A 24696-nucleotide genomic window follows, 5' to 3' on the forward strand; every position below is an offset into this window, starting at 1 on the left:
ACTTTTTAAGAACAATATTTGAGCTAGCATTCCTTTCTCAATCTCGCACTTCATACCAATATAGGCAGATTTTTAATATTCTAGCCATAAAATTATGAGAAATTTCATGCTTTAACTGTAGATAGATCTTCCGGCCAATCTAAATTGTAATGACAATTGCAGACTGTGCAAGGAAATCATGAGCCTCTATCATACGAATGTTTTATGCAATTCTTCATTTGAATGTTTCATTTCAAAATTATACGACGTCATCTAACGTGAACTTTTTAAGAACAAGTTTTGAGCTAGCATTCCTTTCTCTAACCTCACACTTCACACCAATATAGGCAGATGTTTGATATTCTAGCCATAAAATTATGAGAAATTTCAAGCTTTAGCTGTAGATAGATCTTTCGACCAATCGGAATTGTAAGCACAATCAGTACAATTATACAGTCAACACAAAAGGTTCTATTTCCAACATGTAATTGATGGTATTTACGTTATTAGAGTGGACATTCGCAAATGGACATCTTTGACCATAAGAAAACTTATGGCAATAAGTACATGAGAAAAACTAATATTTAGTTATGATTACGGAACTTTATTCAAATGCGGACATAAACTTTAAATTTGTGAAATGCGGATAATTTGAAACCCTGATTTTTCCAATTCCTATTAATAATAAAGAAGAAAATATATTTGTGTTGGCGCTCTACAGATCAGATTGGCAGACGTAAAATTATCAAATTTAAAGCATATATATTTTGGTGGATGAAAGTTTGCATCTAGGAGCGATTTTTTAAAAAAAGAAAGTTAATTTTGAGCATTTTTTAAAGAAAGGCAATATCAAAATTCAATTATGTCTTGTAATTTGTTCTAAAAGCATCATCTATTTTGATTTGAAGCTTCTCAATAAAATCACAAACTGTATTTCATATTTATATGCTTATATATCCTAAGATATAAAGTTATCAGAAATTTGAAATATGCTAATTAATTTTTTTTTTAACATAAAGCAATCAATCGAGTTGAGTGGTGAGTTTACATTTATAAGTTTGCTGTTTAGATTCACTTCTGATATTCGATTCGAACCAACTAATTAGACGTTAACTTTCCCGTTATCTCTAAACTGTAATGGAGAAAGGGTTTATATAACTAGAACAATTATATAATAGGCTTGAGATATGGGTGAATCATGTTACAGTCAAAGCCTTAAATGTAACAGATTTTTTTTTTGTCATGAATTTGGCAGTGTAACAGTTTTTAATAGTTTTTCAAATTCTATTTTGTAAAACATTTTTCAGAATATTTTGAAATGCAATCCATCGAATAACTGAGAAAGCACAAAATGTTGTTATGTCGATTTTTTTACCTCTCCATGTTTTTTTTCTCGCGAATTCTGAGGGTTGGAAATACGTTTCCTTTCTATTACCTTGTTCTATTTGTCTTTCTTTTACTATTATGCTGTTGAATTAAATTATGCTTTTGCTTTACAGAATATAAACAACAGTTCGTTAAAAAAGAATCTTTGCAAAATAATGATCTAAACAAACATCTAAGTGATGATTATCAACGAAAATCAGAAGAAGAAGGTTAAGAAATACTTTATCTGAAATGATTAATTTGCTTTGCAGAAATAGCAAACATCTGTGCAAAAACAAAAACATTCATTATTCATTTACACGAAAAAAAAAACACCTTTGCAATACAAACTAGGCAAGTTTCTTTCAACTAATGCTAAGTTTATAGATTCATCAATAATCAGTATTGATATAGAAACGAAAAATTTATTTTTAATTTTTGTGAATAACAATCGATTTCGGCATGTTTTGGAATATTATTCTTTCGCATATTTTTTTCCTTTATTATATACTAGCCGCCTTTGGCGACCAGCCGGTTCGCCAATCTTAATGTTCGTTAAAATTTTAATAATTAAATATTTTATGCAATTCCAACTTTAATAGATTCTTCAGCAAAATATTTTAAAACTTCAAATTTTGATAGTCATATAATTCACTCATAATATTATAAAGGCCTTCAGTCATAACGTGATATGTATCTCTCTAATTTTCTGTTACCCCTCGTAGAATTTATGCTTTAAATTAAAGTGTAAAGGATTAATCTGCAATTAATATAATAATATTTTTTACTGAAACAAAGCATTTTTTTAATAATATGATTACTGATAATAGAGTCACTGAGCTTTTAAACTTTATGGGCACTAAAGAATATCTTTCTTAATTTATATAATATCTCAAGAATTTGTCAACAAAATTTTCTCAGATTCATCATTAACGGATCGATTCATTAACAATGTTTCATTTTAAATGCATCAAACACTAAGAAAATAAACAGAATCGTTTAAAATAATCGGTCGAAAACAGGTTTAAAAAAACTACTTAAAAAAAGATGTACTTAAAACTATAAGCATATATCAAAAAATATATAACTAACATAAATACAATTTAATTACAAAAGCATGCAATTAACCTAAAAATAATTTAAATCATTGAAAAGAGGTTAAAAAAAACTACTTAAAAAACGATGTACTTAAAACTATAAGAGTATACAAAAAAATATATAACTAACATAAATACAATTTACTTACAAAAGCATACAATTAACCTAAAAGTAATTTAAATCGTCCGTTGCTAATGGTTGCCATGCCAACAATCAGAACACAGTCCGCATGCGTGAATTTTCTTCGCCTTTTACGGTAACGCAAATGCGTGAATTTTTCTACGCCAGTTGGGGTAACGCTATGCAGATTATACATTTTTAATTTCCTTTATTCTGTGTTATTTTAATTCAAAAGTACTTCAGAATGAATCTGAAACATGGATTAATTAACAATGTTTAATTTTAAATGCATAAAACATTAAGAAAATAAACAGAATCGTTTGAAATAATCCGCCGAAAAATCTTAACCCTAGCCTCATTACTGTTGGGAGAAAAAAAGAACTAAAGCCTAAATCATTTGGCTTTGGGGGAAATGGAAGATTTTTTTGGCGGAAAAGTTGGCGGTGGGGAAAATGGAAGATTTTTTTGGCGGGAAAGTTAGTTTTTAATTAATAATTAAAATTCTAATTAAAATTTCAAAAAAATTGACCCCAGGTGCACATTCCCGACCTCTAAGGTATACATGTACCAAATTTGGTAGCTGTATGTCAAATGACCTGGCCTGTAGAGCGCCAACACACACACACATTGAGCTTTATTATAAGTATATATATATATATATATAATTTTGATTCATCACAACAGTTATAAACTTCAAAACACTTAACAACATTGCGGACTCGGATTACAAACAGGTTTTACTCCAAACATGGTGACGTAATCCTATTCATACTTTCGATTATAATTTTAACCCAATTACTGGATTTCGTAATTTTCATATAAACAACGAATGCTATTTAAATAATTGATTTACAGTTCTTATCAAAATCATGCATTGGATTTTAATAAAATTAGGAACATCATGAAATTATCACATCTATAATAAATAAAATTTTAGAAACAGATACACTTTTTTGAAACTTTTTCTTCTATTTATCTGCATATGAATTGTCAGCTTTCACTGCTTTGACATCTCTATTTACACAAAAACTGCATCATTTTACTGTATGAGATTATAAAGGCAAATCTCCCCTCCCCCAAAAAATTTTACTCAAGTTACATTAAAGCAATAATTGCAATCTGTAAATTAGGAAAAGATGAGAGCTACGTTCCCTAAATCTCTTGAATTTCATAGTACCTATTCTATTTTAGATTTTTCAATACAAATTAGCATGATAAGCATCCAAGCTTAAACATTTCATTAGAATTCACATCACACAATTAAAAAAAGATGAAAAATAATATATATATGTAATGATTTTTTAAACTCTTAATTTAATCCAAATTAGTTTCCAAAACTTTATCTTAATTTAGCCCATCGTAACTTCATTCTAAAATATTCTCTTATTTCGCGATCCAATTCCACTTTCGGTTTAATTAATCCCTTTGTAAAAATAATGCGCCATCAGTACTACTTCTCAAATGAAAATGATCCCTTCGGTGCCCTTGAAAAGGTGTCAAAGGTCACCACGTATATTGAATTAGCACATGGCCGGAAATCCGATGTTATATAAGGCAAGTGATCATTTGTTCGGCCCTTTTGCCTTCTTAGCTTCTTCTTTACTTCTGCTTTTGTACCACCTGCGCCTTCTTGTAAAAAATCATGCCTGCCACTCGGAATAGACTAAAACGAAATTAAAAGATACAAAGTCTCGTCAATGCTTCAAACCTGCACTCTGCTTCAACCAAAATAACAATACATATTATTTAGCCGACAGGATTCCAAAAGCCTTACACACACACACACGTGTGTGTGTGTGTGTAATATTTTCATAAATTCCAAATATTTACTCCAAAGTTGTTCAAGATATTTCTGTGATGCCCATTATTCATACCATTAATCTAAGAATTGATTTGGTCTTTGAGAAAAGGCATCTTGATTCCCTCAGGGAAAAAAATCATACAATGCAAAATAACTGTCTAAATCAATATTCATAACAATATTTTATTTAAACATATTTATTTACTCTCATTAGAAAAAAATTCTGTGATTGTTAAAAAATAATAAAAAACAAACTTTTTCATTAATTATTCTAATCTATGAAATAATTTCATGATATTCAAACTTATTAATTAATCTTATATTTTGTTGTTCAATTTTTCTATGCATTGGTACAGCAAAAACCCGAAAAATTTCACTGGTGTAATTTTTTTAATTTATATAAGAGTCTTGAAAGAAAAAAGAATCTTTTAATCAACATCAAGATAATTATCTTGACAATGGCACAAAGGTAGCAGATAAATAAATTTAAAAGTCAAGGATAAAAGGTAGTAGTTTATTTATTTATTTTTCATTTCATGGTATAACTTAAATTAAATAATATTCTAGAAATATTTTCTGACTTTCACATAATTAACAACAAGAAAAAAATAATATAAATAACATTAAAAAAAATCCCTTTCGATTATTTTAAACTGGTTAGATTTTATTCAAAACTCTTTCTCCTAAAACGAGTTTGAGACATTTAATCTAAAAATTTCACAAAAACTAAATTAGTATTATAGTGAGTATGTTATGATTTTCTAATGAACTGCCTGGTTTTAAATGTAGTATTTTTAATCTACACAAACACAGCTACACTACAAAATTTACAAACACACATAGACAGTTAAGCTAAAGTAAACAGTATGGTGGAGGGATTCCACCGTTTCCAACAGAAAGCAGTCGGCGTTAGCGCAAGGGTTGCGTATGGGAAAAAGTCGACCAGAGGATGCAGGTCTCCCATTGAATTGCTTGTCTGTAAACGCCACAAGGGAGCGCTTTCTGCTCAAGGGGAAAAAGAGGTGCTACAGTAGTAGTTTATAAATACATGCGGAAGAAAGAAAGAAAAAAGATTATAAAGCTTGATTTTTATTTTTGTACCAAGAAATTTTATTTTTAGAACTTGCAACCAATAATTGATAGAACAAAATTAACAATTAAATGGTTATTCTAGAATTCTTTTTAACTACTAACTATAAGAAAGATTATAAAAACCTTAAAAACTATAAAAATAAACCAGTTCATTAATTATTAAATTAATTAACCACTCAATTAGTTAAAATCTAATCAACTTAAACTTCCTTCGTCTAAAATGGACTTCAGATTCTTGGTATACAAGGTGGTCTATCAATTTCGTGTGCACTTTCAAAATAGTAGTAGTTTTATAAGTATAAGCGAAACAAAATAAAAAATTAAAAAGACAGAAAGTAACATATATCTAGACTTTTATACCCAACAACTTCATTTTTATTACTCATAATTTAATTTATTGTTGACTTTTTTTCGACTGATATGTATTCAGAGATTATGTTGAAGAGAAATTAATTTCATTCTTAAATTAGCTCGCTTAAATTGTTTATACTTATGAATATGGAATTGTAGTAGGTCAAAAAAGGAATAATGTAACGTTTCCATTAGGCTTAAAGCCTTCTTGGGACAACAGCAATAGATTTTATCTAATTACACGAAAAAAAAATTTCCCCTTAGGTGAAATCATTGTCGCTTATAATATGATAGAGAAGTTATTTGTTAAATAACTTAACAAACATAACTTTTTTATGTACATAATTCTAGATACTTGTACATTCATCTTTCCGATTACTTTTAACGATTTCTTTCTATCACATATATTTCCAAAGTTACTACTATTTCAAATTTCTCTTGAATCTCAGGACTAACCTGCATACTTTATATTGATAAAAAGGATACAAAAATGCAATTTCGTTTATTAACTTGTTTTTGCAATCCCATACTCCGAATTCCAGCAATATAAATTCATCAAGGTCCTTATTTCAAAGATTAAATGCCAAAAAAAAACGAAATACCGAAGAATTCTTCATCAAAACCAATGAAAAAAATAAATCCTTTTATCTGTTATTATATGCATGTATATATATCTTCTTGACATCATTTTCTGGCGTTTCAGAGCAATGCCTACATTCAACAATATTGATATAAACACAGGTGTGGTAAAAAAAAAAGAAAATAAATAAAATAAAATTTTTTTTTCCTTTTCTTTTTGCGGTTTTTATAACTTCTGTTTATTTTTATTGACGTGCCCAATGCTTAGCAACTGTCACGTTCTAATCATGTGGTCCGCCAGTTAAATATTTACTCTACACATAAAACTTAAAATTTCTTAGTTTTTTTTCAAAAAAAAAAAACTTTTTAGGTGCAATTTTTTTTTTTTCTTATTGATTTTTGTTTCCAGCTCATATTTTTTTTTATGAATTTTACTTTGTTCATAACTTTTAAAATTACTAAGAAAGTTTCAACAAAGTTTAAACATATGAGAAAGCAGATGGTTGCTTTTTATAAGATTCAATCATGTTAGGATGGACCAAAGATAAACAGCCCATGTTTGGGTAGACTTACTATCTCAATAAAAAGGGCATTCAGTTCTGTATGACGTCATACTTTCATAAATGTGTATTATTTGTCGATATTTACAAGCAACGTGAGCACTAAGCACAGCTTTGATTTGAAAACAAATTTCATCGAATTGACTCGACAAGATTGTTTTTTTAATGCTAGAAAAATCACTTTAATAAAATAATCCATCCAAAAAATTAAACGAAATATTTAATAAAAAATTAAATGGATTAAAATGGATAAAATAAATTAATATTCATAAAATAAACTAATTCTAAGTTAATTGATATCTAATTGGCAAGATAAAAAGTTTTAAACAGTAATAAAGTTTTAAAATGACCGCGTTTAGTTATGACTGCTCTTCAACATTTCTTTAAATTTTAAAGCGAATTATTAGGAATACAGTCTAAAAATTCAACACAAGATTAAAACAAATAACTGAAAGCGAATTGATTCTTACAGACAAGAAAATAGTAAGTAATAGTCATGAATACCGATTGATATAAATGTATACTGATTGATATTAATTTATTTGTTATAAAGACAAATTTATATCAATGAGTATTTAATTATTAACACTATTAAGTTGTTATTAATTTGTAATGCTATTATAGTATACATTAGCCAGAGCTCATTACAAGCAGCCTATTCGACTATTTTTCTCCCTCATAAAAATTTTAAAAAAATACTAAAAAAATTCAAAATTCAAATAGTTCTGAATTGAGGAGAATAAGGAGTTCAATAAACTATCAAAAATCTACTGAATTGTTTAGATTTTTCAGTTGATGATCTAAATGAATTTGAGGTTCTAAACGAATAAAGAGATTTCCGATATTTTTTAAAAATCATATATACCTTTCCATAATATAATGGCAAGTGGAAAAATATTTATAAAATTATACTAATACTTAGTTACGCGAATTCTTTATATTGCAAATAAAAGCTAACTTCTGAATATTAAAGAAGATTAGAATTTATAATTAATAATTTTATATAAAAATAATTCAAATATAAAAATTCAATTTGCCTCAATTTTAGTCATTTTATGTAATAAAGGTCAAAATATTCTTTGAAGTGTTGTAAAATTCTGATGAATTAAAAAATATAATTAGTCAAAGGAATTGGACCTCCAGTTTATTATAAAAAGGACTAAAAGAAGTTAAACGGAAAAAAAAAACTTAACGACCTCCTAATCATTATAAAAAGGGCTTGTTGTTTATAATGGCACTTGACATGTACAAGCTCGCTGACGAAGTCAGCGATTTTAAGCCAAGGGAGCGTCTCTTGTTTTTTTTTTTTTTAGTAGCGCCAACTAGGGCCAAGAGTACGTCTTAGCTACTCACACATCTCATTCGCTTGCACAACCCCTTTTTACAGGGGGGCACATTCACACATCTCACAGATAGAACGGAAGAACAACAACCATGCCCGTATCGGGACTCGAACCCAGGACGCCCAGATCACGGGGAAGACGCGCTACCCCTATGCCAGTACGCCGGCATAAAAAGGACTTAAAGAGGTTAAACGAAAAAGAACTCAACGTATTAAAACCATGTTAACAATTGTAAAATTCGCAGCCAATATAAATTATTAATTATTTTATACTTCTTTCTGTTTACACTTTTTTCAAAATTTGAAAATGAAATAATATTATACTTTTCTAACATTATTTTATAGCATTAACATTTTTACTACTAGCTCTCTGTTATATTCCAATGGGATTTCAAAGCAAACACGGTGCAATGGAAAGAAACAATGATAATAAAAAAAAACCTCGGAAATATTTTATTCCTTTAAAAATTTTTAACAGCTTTTATAATTGTGTTTACAAATCATGCTTTGCGCAGTCCAATTTTTTTATTGTAAGCGATAATACAGGAAGTCATAAAACATTATTTCAGTTTCTTAAAGAAGCTGAACAACTATATTCTCCGCTCAGAAGTAAAATCGCAAAGAATGCGCATTTGCAACAAGTAATTGCTAATAAATAGTTGTTTTCGAAAAAGCATCAAAAAGTGAAAATTTTGATTTATTAATCTATTTAACTTTTTTTTTTTTTCATATTTCCAATTTCCGCATCAAAGACAAGGAGCACAAATACATATAATTTCTTTCCTTCTAGAAATCTTAATCAACAAACAATTTTATTTCACCTTCAGCATTTTTCTTCATATAGAAAAATTTAAAACAACTGTATGGATTCTAAAAATAAAATTAATAAAACTAACATCAACATCTAATCTGCAAAGGTTTATTTAAGTACAGAAACATTTAAACCAGAGTTAATAACTTCATTTCATAAAAATGAAATATGTTTTGATAATAGTGATATTTAAACTAAACCTTAATTAATTATTTCTCTTTACCAATTACACTCAAATCCCACTTAGATTGTTCACAGAAGCTTGCAAAATGCTAATTACAATATTTTACATTTTTTACTTTTCTGCACCCTGCTAAGAATTAATTTAATTATAATTCATTAATTTTTTAAATTGTCGTATTTTGGTAAATGTCAGATTTTAGCATGAATTTTATGACCTACATTTTTTGTTTTGTTTCTGTCATTTATTGATTTGGGCAGTAAAATAAAGACATAAAACATAATGAAAAGATTTTTTTCTCTAATGTCAAATGCATCTACTATCATTTTAATCAAAATTTGTAATGTATATTAACTATTATTTAATAAGTATTTCAAACAGAATAATTTAATTACATCATCAATCAACAGAGTTAACTAATCATAATCAACGAAATTTACAAAATTCTTCATAAAACAATTTTTTTCAACCTGTTTAAAAACATTTTATACAATCAAATCATTTTAACAAATACTATAAAAACACATTTTATAATGCCATTTAGAAAATTTCCAGAGACATGATATAAAATCGATTATTAAATAAATGCAAAAGGTAAAACTGATATCAGGTATTTAAATTAAAATTTTTTTAAAAATATCTTTCACATAAGAGAAAATTCGTAACATTTTATGAAAATACATTTTTTTTTATAGTTAATTCTCCATTTCTTTGATGTTTAAATTCGTCACATTTTATGAAAATACATTTTTTACAGTTAATTCTCAATTTCTTTGATGTTTAAATTTGATCATAACTTAGTGGTGCTCCTCTAATCAGGCTTAGGTAATTACAATCAGATTAGAGCAAAACCAACACCTGCCGCTGATCTATTATAAAAAGACAGATGGTCCGGGTAATCACTTTAATCAATTAGAGGTGACTACTTCCTCATCTCCATAGCTTAATTTCTGTCAAAAAAATGTGCATAATATAACTTAACGTATAGATGCTACATTTTGTCATATTTATCAACACGAAAGTAGCTTATAATTATTTCAAAAGGTCAACCTACTCTTTTTTTATTCAACGAAACCACACTATTTCCCCGCAAAGTGCTTTTCAGCAAAAAGCGTCGTTTTAGTCAGTCGACAGTGACTTTGTTTCTCATTTTCATAGCTTAATTTTTGTCGAAAAATAGGTAAATTTTGGTGCATAATAGCTAAATGAATAATAATGTTTTTTAACTATATTTGCAAAGTTAATTTTAAAGCAAATTCTTTTTTTTTTCTTTTTAATTTTCCAAAAAAATAAATACTATACAGTACATACTTTTCCTTAATTATTTTCATTTTATTAAAAAAAATAGCAGTGATATGTAATTAGTGACAAAATCTAAAACCAACAACAAATATTTAAGTTGAATTTTTCCAAATAATTATAAATAACTTCAACGTCAGACATCACTTGTAATGTCTCAGTTGCATTAAAGAATTGTTCTCCTGCTTGACAAATTCAGTTTCAAATGTAATGATATTTGAATTCGATCAAATTCAACGAAATAATAAATATTTACCGCAGATTGTTTTAAAATAATGTCACTTTTAATCAATTAGAAGTGATTGTAATTTTGTCATCTATAGCATAATTCTTTTCGAATTATGCAACGTTCAATTTAATTTAAAGCATAGATGCTATTAATTGTTATTTTGAATAATCTGAAAATATATTTATTTTGTAAGGTCTTTATATATATATATATATTTTTTATTAAACGAAATCACATTTTTCCACTAGCAGATTTCTTTTTTGGAACGATATAATTTTAACAAATTCGAACTTTTCTATTGCATATTGCAGTTTTTGCACACACACACACACACAAAATTGTTCGTGATAGAGCTCAAAATATAAAAGCTCATGTTCGTTGTTATTGAGTATAACGAACATTTTTTTTCGAAACTTACGCTCCCTTTAACCAATATAACTGATATTTTTGTATTTAATTTTCACTTTAAATTACTTTCACTGAAAGGTGTCTCTTTAATTAATTAGAAGAGATTGCTATCTCGGCTTCAGAGATAGGTCTTTGTGGAAAATACAATTGATGCAATGGATGATATGTATGGTTATTTATTATACAGAACAATATGAGCATTGGTTATTTTTTTCTTTATTTAATTATTCTTTTTTCATTCAACGAAATCAAACATTTCGTCGGAGATTGCTTGAATTAAAAAAGTGCCACTTTAATTAGAAATGATTGCTATTTCATCTTCAGAGATTAGCATTTGCAAAAAAAAAAAAAAAAAAAAGAAAGAAAGAAAAGAAAAGAAAGAAAAGAAAAGAAAAGAAAATCAACACACAGGTATTGTGAACAACATGAGTATCAATTATATTCATTTCAAAAGGTCATTTTATTCTTTTTTCATGCAACGAAATCATGCCATTTCATAGAAGATTGCTTGTTTAAAAAAAAATCACTTTAATTAAAAGTGATAGCTATTTCATCTTCAAAGATTAGCTTTTGCCGAAAAAACAAATAATGCAGCGCATAGGTACTGTTGTTTGGCATACTGAGCAACATGAGTATCGGTTATATTTATTTCAAAAGATCTATTCTTTTTCATTCAACGAAATCACTCCATTTCGCAGCAGATTGCTAATATTAAAATAGTGCCACTTTAATTAGAAGTGATTGCTAGTTCGTTTTCAGAGATTAGCTTTTGCGGGGAAAAAAATGATGCAGCGCATAGGTACTGTTGTTTGGCATACTGAACAACATGAGCAATGGTTATATTTATTTCAAAAGGTCATTCTATTCTTTTTCATTCAACGAAATCACACCATTTCGTCGTAGATTGCTTTTCCGAAAAAGCGTCACTTTTCACCGTGGATTGCTTTGATATCACCATTGTCGGTGTTTGATGTCACCTTTAGAAATGAGATTTGATAGATTTTTATAGCGGTGTTCAAATGGCAGGTAGTAAATTACAACTTTTATACCACCTCTTCTGAAAAGAAATTTCTGTACGATCATAAACTTTTATCGGCCAACGCTCTGAGAACATTATCTAGTATGCCTACTGAAACCACTATCTGACAGCGTGGTTAGTTTTTAAGATTTTCATATCGCACGTCTGTTTTAGGTGGCGAATTCGTTTCACAAAAAGATTGAAGATAACTAGTTTGGCCTTGCCATTTTCAGAAGGAATGAAATGGCAAGTCTATTTGTCATGGTATTGGGCTTGGCGACTCAAGTTTAAATGATTTTAATAACTAAAAGAAATAATTAATAGCTGAAGCAAGGCTTCAAATGAAAAATGTTTTACTTTCTTTAGACAAAAAGTTTTGGATGGCAATTACACTCTGAGAAACATTTGAAAATAATCAAATAATAAAGTACTTCGGTTTAAGATATTAATTTGAACGAACAAAATTTGAAAATTTTGTAATTTTTTATAAAAAAATAACTTATAAATTGAATTTTATATCAAAATGCCTTGCATACTTATATGAGTATTAAAATTAAATGCGAACACTACTGTGTGTGTGTGTGTGTGTGTGTGTGTGTGTGTGTGTGTGTGTGTGTATGTGTGTGTGTGTGTGTGTGTGTGTGTGTGTGTGTGTGTGTGTGTGTGTACTCAGTTTTAGTTTAAACATGACATGTTAGTTCCGACATGTTTTTTAACGTTGTCGATAAACATGACGAAAACAGTCAAAGAGAAAGGAGTTCATTTGAAGAATTAATAAGTAGAATTTTGATAACCTTCGACGTTTATTTCCTTAAAACCGATTCGAATAATTGAAGATTCGTATAATTGGGTTGGGAAAAATGATATTCTACTGTAGTTCTATTTACAAGTTTACCTCATAGTTATAAAAAAGTATCTTAAAAGCTACAATATATCGACATATGACTTAAAGAAAACAAAGTTCAAGCCGAAATTTTAGAAATATATTTCATGAAAAAATTAAGATTTAATTACAAAAAAAAGGGGAAGAAACTGATGAAAATAAAACATTTCTGGATATTGATTATGAATATGATCAATAAATAATAAAATAAATATGCTTAAACAATTATTAAGTAAATATACTTAAAGCAAGTAATAAAGAAAAAAATATCGTTTTGATTGCAGGAGTGATTGTTTTGTTGTTTTGAAATCTTAAGATGGGTTACAATCAGTTTCAGGCATCATTCTGTAATGAATGAAAATATTATCCATATAATTTATTTATATAATGTTCGAAATATTTCCTATTATTCTAAATGATTCTAAAAATTTATATATATATTTATTATATTCATTTTTTTACACTAACAACCATTTAAACATGTTTCAATGAAATGAATACTTTTATAATCAATAATTAAAGACTAATCGTATTTTAACTATTATTTTAAGTCTTGACATAAAAGTATCATTGGTTTTAGTACATTCTTTAGTAGTTTATTCGTTAAAACGAATAAATTTAATTAATAAAATTTATTATCATAAGGTCAAAATGAAATATGGGTAAAAATCTTTCATTGCATATTTCTAACAATGAAATTAAATATTTTTTTTACTTTATGAATTCAATATATGCATTAATGGAATATATAAATAAAAAAAATGTAAAATATTTCTAGATTTTGTTCCATCAGATTATTCTATAAATTATGATTATTTAAATATGCCTGATTGCTTACAGCCACTAACGAATTTAATGAGCTATAAGACCTAAATTTACATAAACTACAACTATTTTTATTCGGACCTTTACACTTGATTCATAATTTAAACACATAAATATTTATATATTTGGAGAAGAATACTTAAAGAATCATTTACTGTAACTCGTTTGCAATGCATTATAAGGGTTTTAAACATTGTGAAATAAATGTAATTTTTTTACAACGAAAACAATTTTAGTTTTAATAAAAAATCAGCGAATTATTTTTTGTTGCCAATTATTCTATTTAAGAACGGTAAAACATTTTTTTTTTTCATTTCAAAAATTTAATATTATATATACATTATTCTATAGCGAAAAAGATCTTTATTTTAATACAATCTGTATTATCAAAAAGCACGCATTGAGTTAGGAGCGGACCAAAGAAACTTTATCTAAACTACATAATTGCAAGATCGAAATAAGACACAAATTGATGAAATTTAGACAAAGAAAAGAAAGTGAGAGACAGAAAAGAAATATAAAAATTAAACAATATCGAAAATTTCTAATGTATTTAATGTTAGATATTTATTTATTAAAGTATGACTAATTTAATTAATTTATTAGATTCTCATTATAAAATTTACGTTTTCTAATATAGAATTGAATCTATTTAATATTCCATTTACTAAATTAAATTAATTCATTCATTCTAAACACATACAACTTTCATAACTGCACAACATTTTATTTATTAATTTCAGTAGTGATAAGTAAAATTTCATTTATATCAAAAAGACTTTAAAGAATTTTTAATGAGTGTAGTTTGTTAATTTATTATTCTGAAATGAATTTAATATTTTCACTTTCAGTAAAGCTTCAATAAACGATTAATTTAAATACGGCTACAATAAATGTTATATTGAAGTACTGTATACATACAGCCTTGATAATTGTACCACATTTTATTTATTAGTTTCAGCAATGATAAATAAAATTTCATTTATATCAAAAATATTTAAAGAATTTTTAATGAAAGTTGTTTTTTACTTAATTATTCTGAAATGAATTTAGTATTTTACTCTTTCTGTAATGATTCAAAAAACGGTTAATTTAACTCATGCTTCAACAAACGATTATTTTTGAAAAAGGGGGGGGGACCTTTTTTTTCGTTAAAAAAGTTTTGAAACGAAGGCAAATTAAATAAAATTTAAAATAATTATTTAACTACTTTTAATGAAATGTTTTAAAGAAAGGAAGAAATCAATTTGTTTCATTATAATTATTAAAGAGCTTGAAAAACAAAAAAGCATTGTGAATTTTTCGCTATTTAAGATTGAAGAAATTCCAACTTCAAAATGTATTCTGTTGGAAAGAATAGGAAAAAAAAAAAGCTATATTAGCTTTCTTAGATATTTTCTACATTTTGGAAAGCATTAGTTTATTAAAACTTCATATGATTTAACAGTTCTTTAAATGTCCTTGAAAATTAACTTTTTACCTTTTAGATAAGGATATAAAAACTAACAAAGACTGCTATCTACAGAGTTATATGCAAATCTGAAAACTATAAAACTGATCTGTTAGAATAATAGATAATAGTTATTCAATGCAAAAGATGATTTTCGACTTTTCCGCGAAGCAGAACCGTCATGTGCGAAGAAGCGTTAATTATGTACTCTATCTTAGTTCACTTTCTGTACACATATAGAAGACTAGAATTTTCCTTGTTTCCTATCTCTACATATTCGCGAACTGCACTGGCAGATAACTTTAATGATATGATTTAGGCAATATATGCTCTATGTGTAAAAAAAAATATAGATTTAATATTCCACTGCGGTAGTTGTCATAAAACTCGAAGATGATAAACATTTTTCAAAGGTGACTTCTTCTACGCAAAAAGTTTTAAAAGAACCTAATTAGTTATAAAATCGTATATATAACTCTTTTACAACTAATTAGATGCTTTTTCGGCTTTCGTCATGAGTGTTTTTAAATAGATATTTTTTTTGTAAAAAATTTCATATCTGATCGGTTTTATGGAAAAACATCTTAAATGCGCTAAAACAGAATAGTATTAGAAACTTTTTGTTTTCATAATAATCAGAAAACGTTGAAAGGAGAATGGATATAATATTTTTGTTTGATGTATAGTGTGTTTTTAATCTAGATAAGGCAATTGTAGTGCAATGTTATCTATCGGTATTCTTTGATCTTCAATATAAAAAGAAATGCGTTTTCAAGATTTGAATATGGATTCTATGAGACATTGCAAGTAAATTATTGTTACAGTGGTCATAAAACCTAAACATTTATTTAAGGCTTTTGCTATATTATGTTCAAAAGTCTTTTGAATATAAGACATGTATAAATTAAACAGCGGTTTTTTTCTTTGAAGTCTATAATCAGCATTCTCTTTGAATTTTACATTTTGTGTTTAGATTATTAATGTCGGAAAAATATCAATATTATGTCCACATATAATTTCGTTTGAGTAATTTTTATATTATTTAGGAATTTTTAAACCAGAGAGTTACATTATTTTGAAAATATGAATTACATAAGCTAATTTTATATTAAATGCAATTGTGAAGAACATGTAAAAAAGATGTATTTCATAAGTTTCGTCGATGTTTCTTCTAAAAAAATTTCAAATTTTTATTCTAGGCTTTTCTTGTATGAATAAATTTCGGAATTTTGATGAATTTTTGAATTAAAAAGTGTCATCTTTTCAGAAATATGTTTAAATCCATAAATTGAAGAAGAAATGAATATAATTTGTATAATTTATTTTACATGTAAAAAATGGAATTTAAAAAATGTCAGTCTAATAGCAAAACAAAGCAAAATATCCTTTTGAAAAATAATTCAATTTAGAATTTAACTTCAATTAGAACAAGGGAAGAAAACTTTAATGCAATACGAGATTAAATGTATCTAAACTAATTAGAATTCTTCTAAATTTCGAAAGAAAAAAAATATATTTGGAAAACTGAACGAAAAAAAAATTCTTAATGTAGTTCTGAGTCGGTTCTTGCAAATAAATAAATAAATATTATTAATCGTTTGCTGTTTTTCTTCAAAAAATATACCAAACTGTTATTCAAAATTAGGGATATGACGAGTTGTATTCAAAGAATACTACAAATTTTGTTTCATTTCTATATAGAAATCAATAAACGTTTTCGTATCTAAAAAGCGAAATACAGTCAATAAGAAAATTATAGGATCTATAATAATCGACTGCTGAGTCTTCTTGGAAAATTCGTTAAGTTTCTAATAAACGTATAGGTTCTAAAAATAAAAAATCCAAACTGTTGTCTAATTTTTTTTGATTATCATATAAATGGTTAATCAAATTTACAGAAACAGTAAAATTTACTAAGTTCCGCATTAATTCGCTTAGAATTTATAGAACAATCGCAATTCGTTGAAGAAACGAATCCTAGTTCCTGATTATAAATATAATTTTCTTAAAAAGTCGCCTCCTCTGTATTTCTGATAAAAAGAATTAATTTTCATTTGCGGAAGACAAAAATTAATTCTTTATATGCAAGATATAAACAGACACTGTTTATATCTAACATATGCTTTTGAAAAATTTAAGCAGATAAAGTTTTAAAAGAAATGCGAATTTTAAATATTTTTTTTTTTACAAATATTACATGTAATTCAAGATAAATAATGAATATTCAATATTCTGTAACAATCCTAACTTAATCCTTAATTCGCCAATATCATCATAATGTTTCTATACAATCATTCCATCAAACAAATGTAATTCAACTTAATTCGCACTTGAACAAGATAAGGCATTTTTAAGGATTGATTTGCAGTTGCGTCGAAGAAACTGAAAAACATAATCCAGTAGTGATTATGAACATTTTATTCCACGTCTTATGAATCCACGTGAATTAATGTGAAAAATATGAAACCTAAGCATTGAAAATTACGGAAGATAAATTGCAGCTTTCGTTGCTTACTAGTTACTATATTAAGATAGTCATTTAATTCACATTTTGTATGTTAAATAGGGGCAAACTTATGATTGATTACATAATTATTTGTGGCTTTATTGAAGAATTCATACTAGTTATACATTTCAATCTACGAATGTTTTTCCCAAGGACCTTACGAATTGATATAAAAAATATGAGTCCGTTTCATTAAAAAGTACGAAAATAGATAGCAATTTCTTTCCTCGCATACTGTTGTATAAATATGAACATTTAATACATAATTTACGTATAAAATAGTTTATAATGTTTAACATAAGATATGATTGATTGCAGATTTATTTGTGGTTTCACTTATTACACATTTCAATCTATGAATGTTTTTCAAAGGTGCCTTACAAATTCATATAAGAAATGTGAGTCCATTACGTTAAAAAGCAAAGTAAATTGCAAATTTCTTTCCTTACATATTGTTGTATTAATATGACCATTTAATATATGTTTTGTGTGTGAAATAACTGTAGATTTATTTGTGGTTTCATTGTAAAACCAGCAATACTAACACATTTCTATCTACGTATGTTTTCCGGTACAGTATTACTAATTCACAGAAAATCACGAGTTAACTCTATCAAAATTTAAAAAGAAAATGACGAAAAAAAAAAAGAAAATTATATATTATTTTTTACTAGTTGTTAAATTAAAAAAGATACTCATGTGTGAAACAGATTCAATATAAGAACAGCATTTAAGAATGAAAAGATCAAGAATGTGGCCTTTCTTTTATAGTTCCCTATCGCGAAGTTATATAATGGGAATGTGTCCTTGTAAGGGCAAACATTACTGCAGCTACATCCAACTACAATCAATAACAACTAAATAATACTTTTATCGGATATATTTATAGGCCTGATGCTACTTTTACAAATCTTATATAAGAATAACGAATAAAAATAAGCATTTCAAGACAGATTACAGGGAAGTTAAAATAAAATTGGAATGGACTGTTAGATAACTTAAGTAAAAATGAATCTTCTTTAGAGAAATTTCAGAAATAATTTTGAAATAGAGCCAACATTAATTTAATTCCCCTCATAAAAAATAATTTAATATTTTACTATTGGAGTAGTAATACTAATATTAATTGACAAAATAAATATATTTTCTTAGGGAATGAGTAAATATGAGTAAATATTCTTAGGGAATGAGTAAATATGAGTAAATATTCTTAGGGAATGAGTAAATATGAATAAATATTCTTAGGGAATAAGTAAATATGAGTAAATATTCTTAGGAAATGAGTAAAAAGAAATAAACAAAATATTTTTAAAAAAAAAATCCATTTACCTCGAATGTTTAACTAAATTCTCTAAATATATTTAAATAAATCCTTATTTGTGAACTTTTTTTAATTTGATTGACAAAATACAGCGTAAAAAAAATAATAACTGTTTTTTGTTTTTTTTGTTTTTTTTTTGGTATGAATTTGTGTTTAGAATTTGTAAATTGCCGAAACTCATCAAACCTCTTTGCGAATTTTTATACAATACAAAATTTTCTCTAAATATGCCTCCATATATGAGGAAATAAAATAAAAATAAAAAAAATTCTGACTGAATAAAATTGCTTTTAAATTTTGTTTAAAGAAATGCCTTTTCAAATATTGATTCGGTAAATGATAGTCAATTGCTTACACTTTATGGAAATAGTCCTATATCTAATAAAAAGGAGAATTGGGAATACAGTACTTTAGGATAATTATAATGCAAAAATGTTATAATAAATATTGCAAACAATGAAAAAAATTCTTTTGTCTTATAACCATTATCTAAATGGTATATTTTTAATGTAATAAAGAAGAGTTCTTTAATACCATTGCACTATAACTTTACTATTTTAAACTAACTTAAATAAATTATAAAGAATGATACTTTCAATTTTTATACAAACCTCATAATAAAAAAAACAGAGTTTGATTTAAAAAATATAAATAACCGCTTCCATGGAAATTAAACGTTTAGAAAAAAAAATTATAATTGCATACCAAATATTCGAAAAATCTGTCTTGTATATAGATAGCATAGTTTGATTAAAATTACTTAAAAAAAAACTCAAAAGAATTTGCCATCGAAATTATTGACGGAAGGATATAAGATTATAATCCTCTTTAAGGTTTCTTGCAAATAATCTTTACTGAGTATATAAATTTCAAGAAAAAATATCATGACGGAGAAAAAGATAAATTTCATTTTATTTATCATCAATTGTTTAGAAAAAAAATACAGTTTTATTTCATTACAATATATTTTTTTGATTTGTGAAATATTTGAAAAAAATGACAAAATAAACTATAAAAATGCAAAAAATAATACAACAGCTATAAATTTCTAATAATTTTACGACCTATGAAATGTTATTTCTCGAAGTAATTAAAAAAAACCCATCATATTAGTTTATATCACATAAAATTTTTATACCTTTATGTGAAAGTTTAAATGATTTTAGCTATTTTATTAAATGAAATGATAAAATTGAATTATGATAACTAATTGACAACTTTTGAAATCATTTTATAGTAAAATCCATACATTTAAAGCATTTGTACTCTAATTTAACTTCTTCATAGTTCTATCTTTCTTAATTTAGTTTACAAAATAAGCAAGAAATAACAATCTAAGGCTGTACTTATTTTTTTTATACATATAAAACAAACCCGAAAATTGTTGTAAAAATGTTTTTAAATACATTAATCTATTTTTTCTATAAAATATGTTTTTATAATAAAATTAACTTAAAGTCTGAAGAATATATTGATCATTAAGCAGTGTTAAAAATGCTGAATTAGAAAAATCTAAATTGAATATTTGTTTTGATGCCAAAATGATTACAAAAGTTAACTTTTAAACAAAAAAGGAGATAAAATTTTATCTTTGAATCGAATCTAACTTCTGACATAATTCGTTTACTTTTTCAGATTACAACATCTTTATTATTACGTACAAGATGAAACTAGACGTGTAAACGGAAACATTGAAGGTATTAAAAAACACTTTAATATCAGAGTGAAATCAAACGGATAATGCATAGAGTTCGAGGGATTTTATGTAATATATTGAACTTAAATTCCAACAAAGACATATATATTATTAATAACAATAACTTTATTATGATAAAGAAACAAAACTTGTTTTAGTTTTTTTAAACATATTACTCTTTATTGTGTTTGAGGAGGGAATAAAATGTAACACGTGGGATTGGCTGTTATTCATTTTTATGTAATTCTATACTTTACGATTTGTAAAGAAGATAGGATTAATAATTAAAAATCTGTAATAAAATTTCTTAATATAAATAAGAGAAAGAGATATTTAATTATTTTTTAATTTATTTCATTATAAGTTAAGAAATGCCGTAAGAATAAACTTATTGTAAAAGTTAATAGAATTTGATCAGTTGAAAAAAGTTGTGTTATAACATTTGTATCTGACGAATGTATAGAATGTCTATGGCATTTTCAATACAAATAAAATAATATAAAGCTGAACCTAAAACTTTTTAAAAACTACTCTTAAAAAGGTAACACAATAAAAATAATATATATATATATAATCTAACATTCATTGGGATTTAGAAACATTTATAAAGTAGCTACCATTTATCGTCTTTAAAGGTATGCCTATTTGGCTGTTATTAAAATTTATAAACAATAATAAAAAACAAGACAGTTTTTATGCTTAGCTTCACAACATAAAGGAATTTACAAATGTTACGCCGTTATAATACCCAAAATCGCTGACACGAACACCCTTAAAAGCTATTGGTTTATAAGACATTCGAATTAAGAATTAAAAAGAACACAGAACAGTTTCAAATGAACTCACCTTCCTGACTTTGTAACAATCATCTCAGTGCTCAGGGAATGGAACTTATCCCATAAATCTTTTGACTCGAGGATCACCTTGGGGTCATCTTTGACCCCATCGTCTTCTGGCTCGAGAGTGCGCAGGGGCGCTCCCCTCAGATGTGCCCCAAGAACATCTTCAGCGGTTATGTGTGGATGGGGTGGCGGTGGAGGCTTCGGGAACAGTGCGGCCGCGCCCGCCGGCGAAGGGTAACAGGCAGCCGCTAGGGCCGGATTGAAGTTCTGTAGGGCCGCCGTCAGGTAGTGGGGCTGCGTTAGCAAGGAACTCATGGTAAAGTCAGACTGTGTGAGGGGCATTCGGGCCCCTGGCCCGTGCAGGAACGGGTGAAAAGCCATTCCGGCTCCTAAGTCAGCCGGCTCGAATCGCATGGATGCCACCGTAGTAGTCCTTTGCTGTGTGGTTCACGAGGATTGCAATGTCAGGTGTTGTTTCCTAATTATCTTCTAGTTTGCTCAGACTGCATTTATTTCGATTTGCCAAAAGACATGTGGTAATCCTCCGTTGCAGTGGACACTTTCAGTCGGACTCTTTTTCTAAATTGTCATGTGATGTTTTTTGCTTAACCTATCAGATAGTCGATAGCGTCCCTTCTCAAGGTGATACCACAGTCCTCTAAAAATAATGCTACTTGGTAGTTAACTTCGTTTAATTCGTACCTCTCTGGAGCATCAATCAGCATCTTGTAAGAAAGAATAGCCAATTTTCGTGATCTCTCTAACCGACTAAGTGGAGATAATATTCTTTGTTGTTAATTTATTAAATTATTAATATAAACGTATATATCTTGATAATTTTTATAAAAAATGATTAAAAAGATTATAAATTTTGTTTGAATATACTTAGTAATTGAATGACAAGATTCAGAAGGAACACAAATTGTATGACTAGATCAGGTGTTGTTTAGATAAGATTCTGAAAGTCTTTCTTTATATATTTTTTGTATGGTAGAAGTCCTTGGAGCCTTTTTTATCAGGCGATTATTTCTTTATCAGTATTGGTTTTATTATTTCCGAAATTATTTCGCCATAAAGGATAGAAGCACACTTAATAAGTAGCGTTTATCTCTAGAATACCACATAGTTTTCATTTAATTTCAATGTTTATGACCGAATCAGAAATAAAATCTATCTATACCAGTGTCCTCTTTACACGGCTATCGCTCCAGCTCAAAGACGGGCAGTACGCGTTGAACGATCGAAACAACTTTACAGAATGTTCATCTGATAGTGCAGATCCGTCTTTTAAATGTCCCATCAAAACACGGACGTAGAGAAAAATAGTCCTGCTATCTGGATGTTTTTTGCAGTCCTCCAAGACAAGCTGTTTCAAGTAAACACTCACTTGATTACGACGATTGGCTTTGCGTACGCAATTTGTAACTTTATCAATGCGAACAGGGATTGAGAATCCAGAGCACTGCAGAAATCGCTCCCGGCAGTGTTGGCGATGAGCTTTTTAACTGTGCGGTTATCACTTCTGCCATCCGAAGGGTGCTGGTGGCAGGCGATAAGTTCTTCACATCGTCGCAACGAGCCGACTGCGAGACGCCACGGCCTTCGCTTGACCCCTCCCCCTCGCACGTTCCGTACGCTGTCGCCCCCCAGCGGTCGACGTTGGCACCAAGTGGAGGCGGAGAGTCGGAAAAATCTCGCCAAAACCGACAATTGATGGAGGCATGATTTTGAAGAATCGGTCAGCCCTTCGGGGCGGGTTTTCACTATTAGCGAATCTGAAAGAGGCCCTTTTGTTTTCTTTTGTCTGCCTGCGCTCTCCCCTATTGTTGCGGCTTCTGATTCTTTTGTTCGGTGACAATGGATGCAGTTAGTTATGGCACGTCGGTTTCGATAAGGACTCTGACGCGCCAGGAGATAGGGTATCAGTATCATTCCCTTAATTGTAGTTTGGTGATATTTCTTTTAAATCAGCCGGCTTTGCCGTTATTGATATCGATTTTTCTTTTCTCTTTTTTTTTCGTCATTGATTGATATACTAGTGGAGCAGAAAATTAAATAATTTTTTCGTTTCTTTCGATTTTTTTTTTTTATAATCTCTTGTTTATTTTTAAAAATTGATTTCGGTCTTCAGAAATTCTGATTGGTATTTTGGTTTGATTCTATCGTTCGAAAAAATAGATGTATTAAGATCTAAAGGAATATTTAAAAAAATTTGGTTATTATTAATTTTTTTTTAATATCAAGAATTAGTCTTCTCTAGAAAGTAAAATCTTTATTTTTTTCAGTTTAATTTTACTTGTTCGTTTGCAAGTCACAATTTCGTGAACTTTTAACAATTGACATTTCTTCAATTAAGAGTTCAAATATTATGAAAGAATAATCATAGAAAATGTTAAATATCTGTAAATCTTTTTTAATTTCAAGAAAATTGTTTTTGGTTTTGCGTTTTTAAATAAACTGCAACATTTAGTGAAAATATGTTCATAAAAAATGCCATATATTTTAATCTGTAAATATTTTTAAAGAAGTTTGTTTGAAATAATAGTAATAATAAAGATAAAAGACAATTACTACAATATAAAGATTTAGATCATAATACTAGAAATTTATTGATAATTATTTTAAAAACATCCAATCAATGATTTTTTAAAATTATTTTTTAAAACTATCTATGGTTAGTAGTTTTCAATAATCCAAATATTTGTAAAGAAATCGATTTCCTCTGGAATTATATGGAATAAAAATTGTATAATTAAAAACTATTTATTTCTAATTTAGTAATAGAAAATTACAGAAAGGTTTTATTAATAATTTTTATTTGTTATAAAGATAAAGAAATGAAAGTTTTATTTGTGCTCTAGGGATAAAGAAATGGAAACTTTATCTTTGTTATTAGAATAAAGAAATTTAAAAAGTCAGATAATAAATAAATGGTGTTTA

General features: G+C 27.4%; 1 protein-coding gene across 2 annotated transcripts in view; it reads right to left on the bottom strand.

Annotated features, from left to right (window-relative positions):
* LOC129971506 (T-box transcription factor TBX3-like) overlaps nucleotides 1-23313 on the bottom strand; it is a 128938-nt gene extending 105625 nt beyond the window's left edge. For both annotated transcript variants that reach the window (XM_056085335.1, XM_056085334.1), the window contains exon 1: nucleotides 21761-23313. In XM_056085335.1, coding sequence (XP_055941310.1) covers nucleotides 21761-22170 — 410 coding nt within the window. In that variant the 5' untranslated portion in view covers nucleotides 22171-23313. The remainder of the gene's footprint in view (nucleotides 1-21760) is intronic.
* Between the last annotated feature and the right edge of the window lie 1383 nt (nucleotides 23314-24696).

Source organism: Argiope bruennichi, chromosome 6, assembly GCF_947563725.1.
Source record: "Argiope bruennichi chromosome 6, qqArgBrue1.1, whole genome shotgun sequence".
Taxonomy (NCBI): Eukaryota; Metazoa; Arthropoda; class Arachnida; order Araneae; family Araneidae; genus Argiope; species Argiope bruennichi.